Consider the following 11,821-nt stretch of genomic DNA (forward strand, 5'->3'; position numbering starts at 1 on the left):
TTTGTCACATACACATGGTTAGCAGATGTTAATGCGAGTGTAGCGAAATGCTTGTGCTTCTAGTTCCGACAATGCAGTAATAACGAGCAAGTAATCTAACTAACAATTCCCAAAAAAAACTACTGTCATACACAGTGTAAGGGGATAAAGAATATGTACATAAGGATATATGAATGAGTGATGGTACAGAGCAGCATAGGCAAGATACAGTAGATGATATCGAGTACAGTATATACATATGAGATAAGTATGTAAACCAAGTGGCATAGTTAAAGTGGCTAGTGATACATGTATTACATAAGGATGCAGTCGATGATATAGAGTACAGTATCAACGTATGCATATGAGATGAACAATGTAGGGTAAGTAACATTATATAAGGTAGCATTGTTTAAAGTGGCTAGCGATACATTTACATCATTTCCCATCAATTCCCATGATTAAAGTGGCTGGAGTAGAGTCAGTGTCATTGACAGTGTGGTTGGCAGTAGCCACTCAATGTTAGTGGTGGCTGTTTAACAGTCTGATGGCCTTGAGATAGAAGCTGTTTTCAGTCTCTCGGTCCCAGCTTTGATGCACCTGTACTGACCTCGCCTTCTGGATGGCAGCGGGGTGAACAGGCAGTGGCTCGGTGGTTGATGTCCTGATGATCTTTATGGCCTTCCTGTAGCATCGGGTGGTGTAGGTGTCCTGGAGGGCAGGTAGTTTGCCCCCGGTGATGCGTTGTGCAGACCTCACTACCCTCTGGAGAGCCTTACGGTTGAGGGCGGTGTAGTTGCCATACCAGGCGGTGATACATCCCGCCAGGGTGCTCTCGATTGTGCATCTGTAGAAGTTTGTGAGTGCTTTTGAAGTCTTGAAGGCCATCCTTGAGACGGGGGTCCCGGGGGGATCAATGGCTGTTGGTGTGCTGTCACTTTTATATAAGAAGGCGGAAGTAACAGACCTTGGCAAATAAAATTTGATTTGATTTGATTTGATTTGGCAACTGGCGGCCGTTGACCATTCTGTGTGTAGATTACAAGCTACTTGCAAAGGTTTTAGCAGACCGGTTGCGCACAGCCCTTCCCTACGTCGTCCATGAGGATCAGACGTGCGGGGTAGAGGGCCGCTCTATTAGATGGAACCTACAGTTAATCAGGGACTCCATCGCTTGGGTTGAAGATAGAGGACTGCCATTAATGGTAGCAGCGCTAGATCAGGCGAAAGCCTTTGATCGCGTGAATAGATCCTTTTTATTCAGAGTGTTAGGTCGATTAGGATTTGGGGAGAAGTTCATAGGATGGATTCATACATTATATGTCGGAGCGGGTTGCCGAGTAGTGTAAATAGTCACTTGGGTGACGTTTTTGACCTCTCGTCTGGGGTCAGGCAGGGGTGCCCACTCTCGGCTCTCCTCTTCGTTCTGTACATGGAGCCTCTGGGGGCTGCCATTAGGGCAGACACAGGGGTGGAAGGCTTGTTGATCCCTGGAAGTGGTGGGCTGCGTGATAAGATGACGCAGTACGCCGACGACACTTCCTTGCTGCTGTGCAAGGACTCGTGCCTGACAAGGTCCCTTGCCATCTTTGGGGATTTCACCCGAGCGTCGGGAGCGGTTCTGAACCATGCAAAGTCTTCCGTCAAGTTTTTCGGTAGATGGTGCGGTAGAACGGATGTGCCTGGGGGGTTATCTCTCTGTGAGGGGGCCCTGAGGATTCTCGGGGTCCATTTTGAGACCTCCGGCTCAGCGACGCTAAACTGGAACATGCGTATCGCAGTGGTACAGAGGAAGCTAGCAATGTGGAAGGCTTGGTATTTGTCTTTTATGGGCAAAGTCCTGGTCCTAAAGGTGGATGTGTTGCCGTCTCTTTTGTATTTGGCGTACATCTACACATTGCCGGCCTGTCTGAGGAGGCCTCTAGTGAGTGTTGTGTTTCAGTTCATGTGGAGTGGCAGGTGCGAGTGGGTCGCCAGGGCACGCATGCTCTGTCCCATCGGGGAGGTAGGGGGGTACCACATTTCCCCCTCAAGCTGGACACAATTTTTGTTTCTTTCTTGTTAACGGAGCTTGCTCATCCAGTGATACACCCGTCCGGTTACCTCCTGCGGGTGTTCTTCTCGTATCAGGCGAGAAGCGTAATGGTGTGGTCTAACACGGGTCCTCGGGCGGAACAGCTGTCGTGGCACTTTGGTCATGCGGCCAAGTGGCTGTGTGCGCACCCTGAGGTTGAAGTTGCCCGAGTAGGTTTAGATCACAGGCACCTGTACGAGGAGGTCAGAGAGGCAGGAGTCCGGCGCCTGTAGTGGGCATCTCGGAAGTGGTCTGGGAGGGAGTGCAGGCGCGGGGTCTGGACAACAGGCTCAAGGACCTGAATTGGTTGAGCCTCCATAGTGCTTGCCGGTACGTTCCATCATGTACCGGTATAGTTTGGTGCAATCCCCCACCTGTCCAAGATCCTCTTGTGGCAGGGAGGAGACTGTGCGCCATGTCTTTTGGGACTGTGCCTTTGCCGGAGTAGTATGGGCTAGGGCACGGGTGTTGTTAAGTTTGGTAAGGGGGGATTTTGTATTGACGTGGGCCAGGTTAGAGAGAGGTGTAGGGAGAGCGAGAGGGACGGATAGGGAGAGGTTTCTGCTCTGGCTTCTCATGAGTCTCTTTAAACGGGGGCTGTGGGAAGCCAGGCAGAACATGGTGAAGACAGGGAGAGATTGGGGTGTGGAAGGGATAGTGAGGAGGGTGGAAGTAGATTTGAGGGGGAGGATGAAGAGGGAGGAGAGGAAGTGGGGGCAGCATGTTGCTCGGGAGAGGTGGAAGGGGGGTTTAGGGCTGGGTGTCATTTAGATTTGTAAGGGGATAGATTAGGGACGGGGAGATAGGGAAAGGTAGTTTGTAGGGTGACGGGGACGGAAGATGCTCCCCTGAGGTTTTGTTTGGGGTTTTTGTTTTGTTTAGTTAAATTAAAATACCATTGTTGGAGTATGTATGAAAATTATGAGTTGTAAAGAATGAATGGTATTGAAGGTAATAAATTATTTTTTATTTAAAAAAAAATAGGGCTGTTTTTGGTTTTCCACGTTTATTGTTTTTTGTTAGTTTATTCATGTCTAGTGTCTTCATTAAAAAACATGAATAACCACCACGCTGCGTTTTGGTCCGCCTCTCCTTCACCTAAAGAAAACCAACCAGGAGCTCTATAAGAAAGTTCAGGCTCTCAAATTTAAAAAGGCATGCGGACCTGATGGCATCTTAAATGAGATGCTTAAACTCACCAGTGAAACATTTCAATTGGCTATATTAAAACTGTTTAATTTGATCCTAAGTGTAGGTTATTTCCCTGACATCTGGAATCAAGGACTCATAACCCCAATCTTTAAGAACGGAGACAAATTTGACCCTAACAATTACAGAGGCATTTGTGTGGACAGTAACCTGGGAAGGTTTCTGTAGTATCATAAATGTAAGAGTTCTAAAATTCCTTAAAAACCTCTTTGGGCTGAGATCCCGCTAACAGGATCAATATGACAACAGCCAGTGAAAGTGCAGGGCGCCAAATTCAAAACAACAGAATTCCCATAATTAAAATTCCTCAAACATACAAGTATTTTACCCCATTTTAAAGATACACTTCTTGTTAATTCCACCACAGTGTCCGATTTCAGAAAGGCTTTATGACGAAAGCAAACCAAACGATTATGTTAGGTCAGAGCCAAGTCATAGAAAAACACAGCCATTTTTCCAACCAAAGAGAGGAGTCACAAAAAGCAGAATTAGAGAAATTAATCACTAATCTTAGACGATCTTCATCAGATGACACTCATAGGACTTCATGTTACACAATACATGTATGTTTTGTTCGATAAAGTTCATATTTATATCCAAAAAGCTCACTATACATTGGCGCGTTACGTTCAGTAGTTCCAAAACATCCAGTGATTTTGCAGAGCCACATCAATTTACTGAAAAGGTCATAATAAACATTGATAAAAGATACACTTTTTCCAATTTCCGCCTGAGGACATACCCATATCTAACTGCCTGTAGCTCTGGCCCAGAAGCAAGGACATGCATATTCTTGGTACCATTTGAAAGGAAACACTCTGAATTTTGTGTAAATGTGAATTGAATGTAGGAGAATAGAACACCATAGATCTGGTAGAAGAAAATACAAGGAAATTACATTCGTTTTCTGTTTTTATTGTTGCTGCATCATCTTTCAACTGAACAAGAACATCCAAACATACAGACAGGATGCTGGGGTGGTAGAAATGGAGAACATAAGATGGCAACAGTATTTAAAAAAAGTTTAAGAAAGATAGGTTCAGGAATGAGTGAGCTACATGACATTGAGCATGTAGTCACCCAGGTGTCCCACACAAGGTGCCCAAATGTACCCAAGTGGCCGAATTGGTACAGTGATACATTGAAGTAAATAACTATATACAAAAACACTCAAATGCTATTCTAACATAACCCCTACAAAAAAACCAAAAAAAAAATGAACATTTGAAACATTTTCAAATAACAAGGGTAAACTATTTACACACATTCAATGTAATGTACAATATTGTGAAGACCCTCAGTCCCCTACACAATATTGTTCTTCTGGTGCCATGCCCAATAGCAGTCTCTTTCTGCTGTAAAGCAGAGGGTTACTGAACAGCTGGTGCAGGTGATGGGGCATTTCCTGTGACAAAGGACACAACGACGTCTCCCTATTGTGCCCTTTTTGCCCTGAGGCACATCCATGCCTGCAGAGATGAATCTGGGAAGGTGAACACTACTGGTTGGAGCAGTGGGGCCAGACGTAGAGGGGACAGAAGGTGCTACAGTGGACTTGCTGTAGCTAGCAAGCTCCTTGATGAGCAGCTCCCTGAAGGCTAGCTGTGAGATGGGGGGATGTCCACAGCTCTGAGCCATTTCCTTCTGGAGGATGAAGGCATTCACCACAGCAATATCAACGAAATGATAAAAAAATGTCTTGTACCACTTCATTGTCTTGTGGAGAACGTTGTAGTATCCAATAAGCGCATCTGAGAGGTCTACACCTCCCATGCTTTTGTTGTAGTCCTTGATTGCTTCAGGAATGGGGACATTTCTGGTGGTCCATGCCCCAGCAGCGTCCTTCACACGCCTGACGACGTGATCTCCACTGAAGGACTTGTGGATACTGGAGCACATGACCACCTCTCTGGTGTCCATCCACTTCACAAAGAGCAGGCCATCTTCACGGATCCATCTCATGGCACCCCGCTCAGCCCGCTTAGGCATGTCATTCACCTTGGTTTTTGGAAAGCCCACTCTATTGGGCCGAATGGTGCCACAAGCCCACACATCCCGCTTCCTCAGGTCTGTAAACAGGGTAGGGCTTGTATAAAAGTTGTCCACAAAAAGTTTGTAGCCCTTCCCCAGCAGTTGAAAATCTAATAACTGCATAACAGAGTCATAACTAAGCCCCTTACCGGTTGCAAAACTGCTCTTCCCCTCATAAACAAAAAAATTGCACGTGTATGCACACACCGAATCTGCCAAAACAAACAGTTTGTAGCCCCATTTAGTCGGTTTGTTGCGCATGTACTGTTTTAGGCCAATTCGGGCTTTTGAAGCTACCATCCTCTCGTCGATGGCAATGTTCTGGGCAGGCTGAAAATAGGTTTTGCAAGCCTCAACGATGCTGGGGTAGAGAGGTTTTATTTTGCACAGCCTATCAAACCTAGCTGTGCCTCTCTTCTTCTCGTTGTCCTCATCAACTTCTGGGTCACTGATATGAAGCGCCCCTGAGATTGTCATGAACCTTTTGCATGATATGACCGTGGATGGGAAAGGCAGTTGATAGAGGGAAGCAGTTTTCCAGTAGTCTTTCATGGATTTTAGTTTCACAAGACCCATGTAAATGACCATTGACATGAACCCAAAAAAATCTGAAATGACAATGGGCTTCCATCCCTCTTTCTTGCCCGCATGCTTCTTAGCACCATACTTGTTTGTGTTTGACACCAGGGAATCAACAACGGCCGAGGTGAAAAACAGCTGAAAAAGTTGAATGGGGCTGTACTTAGAAGTCATGTCCAGCTGAGGTCCTGTTGGCCTCTTCGGTCTGAATACTATAGGTGTCGGCAACACATCCTCCTCCAGCACAGAGTGCCAACGACCCTCCTCCTCTCTGATTGCAGGTTTAGCCCTTCCCCACCTCCGCTTCTTTGTCACAGACTTCACACCTTGCAGGGCGGGGGTAGGTGTGGAGCCGGAGACAGCAGGGGTCCGGCTAGATGGTCCAGCTCCTTTCAGTGGGGGCTCCCAATCAGAATCAGAGGGACTGGGACTGTGAAATAAAGACAAAGAAACACAGATTATATTAGAGTAGGGAATGTAAATCACTCAGGTGAGGTTCAGACACACAAGGCAAAGGGAAAGCCATGTGGCCAACACAAACATGTCTGTTTAGATAAACTACATTACATATAGGAAGGCAAAGGGAAAGCCATGTGGCCAACACAAACATGTCTGTTTAGATAAACTACATTACATATAGGAAGGCAAAGGGAAAGCCATGTGGCCAACACAAACATGTCTGTTTAGATAAACTACATTACATATAGGAAGGCAAAGGGAAAGCCATGTGGCCAACACAAACATGTCTGTTTAGATAAACTACATTACATATAGGAAGGCAAAGGGAAAGCCATGTGGCCAACACAAACATGTCTGTTTAGATAAACTACATTACATATAGGAAGGCAAAGGGAAAGCCATGTGGCCAACACAAACATGTCTGTTTAGATAAACTACATTACATATAGGAAGGCAAAGGGAAAGCCATGTGGCCAACACAAACATGTCTGTTTAGATAAACTACATTACATATAGGAAGGCAAAGGGAAAGCCATGTGGCCAACACAAACATGTCTGTTTAGATAAACTACATTACATATAGGAAGGCAAAGGGAAAGCCATGTGGCCAACACAAACATGTCTGTTTAGATAAACTACATTACATATAGGAAGGCAAAGGGAAAGCCATGTGGCCAACACAAACATGTCTGTTTAGATAAACTACATTACATATAGGAAGGCAAAGGGAAAGCCATGTGGCCAACACAAACATGTCTGTTTAGATAAACTACATTACATATAGGAAGGCAAAGGGAAAGCCATGTGGCCAACACAAACATTTCATTACTGAATATATATATATATATATATATATATATATATATATATATATATATATATATATATATATATATATATATATATATATATATATATATATATATATATATATGTGTCAAATATTTCAAACAACTGCATGAGAAATACTTACCAATCGAGAATGGCATCCTCACCACGCAGAAACATGTCCTCAAAGTTGCTGTCCACACTTGACACACAATCTGATAGATCACCTGGAATTTCTGTGTCACTTTCTCGTTCAATCTCAGAAAGAATCTCTTGGAGATCCGTATACTTGGACTTTGCCTTTGCCTTTACAGCTTTACCTGCCATAATTAATTCAATAAAAGAGCGGAAAATTATCTTGACTAAATACTGCGTCGCGCAAAGAAAATGGCTCCTTCTGGTAGAAATTCCAATGGCGAATGGCTGCGTTACGCTCGAGTTTCGGTCAAAAGATGGTCTTCCCTGATACAAACTTTTGATATTTCCATTTACCTAAGCTCATTGGCTATCTACCAAGCAAGATTTCAAGAGGATCAGTGGTGATTGGGCAGAAATACAGTCATTCAAAGAAGCACAGGTGAGATCATTGGCGCGTAATCAGGTCATTGTTTGCTGGGTTCAAATCACCTCCTTTCGGTCAATACGCACCTAACAAGAGCCATTAGGTGTCATTGTGTTACTAACAAACAAAGGATTTCACAGAAACCAACCATGACTAGATAACGTCAATGCTGTGTGACTGATTGCATCCCATGTCTCGTTGAACGTCGAAGGATACGGAATTCACGACACAAGCCTTTTACAAAATGTGTCGTTTTATGCATAAAAACATGATTTAATCGAACAAAGCAACCATTTATTGTGAAGATTGGACCTTTTGTATTGCCAAAAGAAGAAGATCTTCAAAGGTAATTGATTATTTTAGTGCTATTTCTGGCTTTTTGTGACGCTAATGTTTGGATGGAAAATGCTTGTAATACTTGTGTGTGGCGCGCTGTCGTCAGATTATCGTAAGATTGCTTTCGCTGAAAAGCATTTTAAAAATCTGACATGGTGGTTGGATTAAGAGGAAGTTAAGCTTTAAAATGATGCTAGATACATGTATTTACAAGAAGGTTTAACATTACGATTTGTGCATTTAGTATCTTTGCGCTATGCTAATTCAGGATGTTAGCCTATGTGGGACGCTGACGTCCCACATAGGAGCAAGAGGTTAAGCATACCTCAAACATACATGTATTTTATATCCCATTTTAAAGGTAATCTTGTTGTTAATCCCACCATAGTGTCCGATTTCAAATAGGCTTTACAGAGAAAGCACCACAAACGATTGTTAGGTGACCAACAACTCACAGAAAAACCCTGCCATTTTTCCAGCCAAAGAGAGGAGTCACAAAAAGCACAAATAGAGATAAAATTAATCACTAACCTTTGATGATCTTCATCAGATGACACTCAGAGGACTTCATGTTACACAATACATGTATGTTTTGTTTGATAAAGTTCATATTTATATCAAATAATCTGAGTATACATTGGCGTGTTACGTTCATTAGTTCCAAAAACTTCCAGGGATTTTGCATAGCCACATCAATTCAACAGAAATACTCATCATAAATGTAGATGAGAATACAAGTTATACACATGGAATTATAGATATACCTCTCCTTAATGCAACCGCCGTGTCAGATTTCAAAAACTTTACGGAAAAAGCAAACCATGCAATAATCTGAGACGGCGCTCAGAAAATAAATACAATTATCCGCCATGTTGTTTAGTCATCAAGAATTAACATTATAAATATTCCCTTACCTTTGATGATCTTCATCAGAATGCACTCCCAGGAATCCTAGTTACACAATAAATGCTTGATTTGTTCGATAATGTCCATTATTTATGTCCAAGTAGCTACTTTTGTAAGCGCGTTTAGTACACAAATCCAAACGCTCGTGCAGGTCCATCTGAACGTCGGACCAAAACTTCAAAAATGTATATTATAGGTCGAAGAAACTTGTCAAACTAAGAATATAATCAATCTTTAGGGTGTTGTTATCATAAATCTTCAATAAAGTTCCAACCAGAGAATTCCTTTGTGTGTAGAGAAGCCATGGAACGCAGCCATGGAATTGCGTGTGACCAGCCCTTGGCTCTCTGCCAGACATCTGGCTCATTCAGCTCCCATTCAGCCCCACAACACAGTAGAAGCCTCATTCAAGTTTCTAAAGACAGTTGACATCTAGAGGAAGCCCTAGGGAATTGCAACTTCATCCATATCCCACTGTGAATTCAATAGGGGCTGGGTTGAAAATCGACCAACCTCAGATTTCTCACTTCCTGTTTGGATTTCTTCTCAGGTTTTTGCCTGCCATATGAGTTCTGTTATACTCACAGACATCATTCAAACAGTTTTAGAAACTTCAGAGTGTTTTCTATCCAATACTAATAATACTGTGCATATATTAGCAACTGGGACTGAGGAGCAGGCCGTTGACTCTGGGCACCTTTCATCCAAGCTACTCAATACTGCCCCTGCAGCCATAAGAAGTTAATGCAACCGCTGTGTCAGATTTCAGAAAAGCTTTACCGATAAAGCACACCATGCTATAATCTGAGTACAGCGCTCAGAGATCAAAACAACCCAAACAGATATCCGCCATGTTGTGTAGTCAACAGAAGTCAGAAATAGCATTATAATTATTCACTTACCTTTGATGATCTTCATCAGAATGCACTCCCAGGAATTCCAGTTCCAAAATAAATGTTGTTTTTCCGATAATGTCCATCATTTATGACCAAATACCTCCTTTTTGTTCGCACGTTTAGCCCAGTAATCCAAATTCATGACTTGCAATCACTAGGTCCAGATGAAAAGTCAAAAAGTTCCATTACAGTCCGTAGAAACATGTCAAACGATGTATAGAATCATTATTGAGGATGTTTTTAACATAAATCTTCAATAATGTTCCAATCAGACAATTCCTTTGTCTGTAGAAATGCAATGGAACTTAATTAACCTCTTGATGCTACCCATCCCGGATCCGGGATCGTGACTACGGCTCAAGCTCATTAGCATAACGCAAAATGCGAAAAATATTCTTAGAAATATTTAACCTCCACACCTACACAAGTCCAATAGCTCAAATGAAAGATAAACACCTTGTTCATCTACCCAGCAAGTCAGATTTCTAAAATGTTTTACGGCGAAAACATAGCACACATTTATATTAGACCACCACCGAAACAAAAGGCAAGCGGCGGCCATTTTGTCCCAGAAAATATAAAATTTAAAAGTAGGATTAAAAATAAATAATTCACTAACCTTTTGAAAATCTTCATCAGATGACAGTAATATTACATGTTACACAGTACATTTTTTTTCAATAATATGCCATTAATATCCATAAATCTCTGTTTACAATGACGACATTTCAAAAATGCTACTCAAAATGTCCGGAGAAATTATGATAGCTCCGACAGATAACGTCAGATAACAAGCAATAAACATGACTAAATATACATGTTCTACATATAGTTACAAAGATACACTTCTTCTTAATACAACCGCTGTGTTACATTTATTTTTAACGTTACAGAATTCGTTCACTAGTCTATGCTATGAGTCGGCGCTCAGATATTAGCAGTGTCTCCTCTACGTTTGGAGTCCACAGAAACCCAAAATAACCACATAAATATTCCCTTACCTTTGATGTTCTTCGATCAGAAGACGTAGAAGGAGTCATACTTACCCAATACATCGTTTGGTTTCAAGTTGTGCGTCTTTGTATTAGCATATGCTAACAGCTTCAGCTGAAATGCACCCAAAATAACTTCTGCTCCTTCTGGTCCCGCACTCTTGCGCATCAAAACTTCAAAATTACATATTATATGTCGACTAAACTGGTCAAACTAAGTGCAGAATCGAGCAAAATGATGTTTTTATCATGTAAAACAATGATCATCGCGAACAAACGAACCGGCTTCAACTGGTGTCTATTGGAAAAGAACGTTCCCCAAATCGGCCGCGCGCAATAGAGTGCATGTATTTGAGAGTGACCCGGGCATTTTCGCCCGCCAAAGGATGAGGGAGCGCGAAATTCAAACAATGAACGTGCCAATTGAAAGCAGACATCGCGCTGAACAAATACATACTGTTCCCAGATCGGTAGCTGCCTGGGAAGGGTGGGGGCGATGACGTCAAAGTTGACCCAACTTTTCTCTTGACAAGAGAGAGTTTGGGAGAAAGGCTGCCCTGAGAGTTCTGCTTTACATACAGACATAATTTAAACGGTTTTAGAAACTTTAGAGTGTTTTCTATTCAATTATTATTATTATATGCATATATTAGCAATTTTGGAAAAAAATATTTTCAGTTTACTATGGGCACGCACTTCCTCCAACGGGGCAGTATTCAGCCATAAGCTCAAGAGGTTAAGCTAACTATCACGTGAACGCACGTCAGCTCATGCCTCTCTGGCAGACCTCTGACTCATTCCCCTCTCATTCCCCCCTCCTTCACAGTAGAAGCATCAAACAAAGTTCTAAAGACTGTTGACATCTAGTGGAAGCCTTAGGAAGTGCAATTTGACCCCATAGACACTGTGTATTCGATAGGCAAAGAGTTGAAAAACTACAAACCTCAGATTTTCCACTTCCTGGTTGGAT

At 42.5% G+C, this 11,821-nt stretch overlaps 1 protein-coding gene across 1 annotated transcript; it reads right to left on the bottom strand.

Moving 5' to 3' along the window:
• Window positions 1–4,117: 4,117 nt before the first annotated feature.
• Window positions 4,118–8,371, bottom strand: LOC121842223 (piggyBac transposable element-derived protein 4-like). The gene is made up of 2 exons (XM_042312296.1): window positions 7,305–8,371; window positions 4,118–6,302 (listed from the first exon to the last, which is right to left on the bottom strand). Exons 1-2 carry the CDS (start codon window positions 7,484–7,486, stop codon window positions 4,568–4,570), a joined length of 1,917 nt encoding a protein of 638 aa, XP_042168230.1. The 5' UTR covers window positions 7,487–8,371; the 3' UTR covers window positions 4,118–4,567.
• Window positions 8,372–11,821: the final 3,450 nt, after the last annotated feature.

The sequence above is a fragment of the Oncorhynchus tshawytscha genome, unplaced genomic scaffold, assembly GCF_018296145.1.
Source record: "Oncorhynchus tshawytscha isolate Ot180627B unplaced genomic scaffold, Otsh_v2.0 Un_contig_12365_pilon_pilon, whole genome shotgun sequence".
Lineage (NCBI taxonomy): Eukaryota > Metazoa > Chordata > Actinopteri > Salmoniformes > Salmonidae > Oncorhynchus > Oncorhynchus tshawytscha.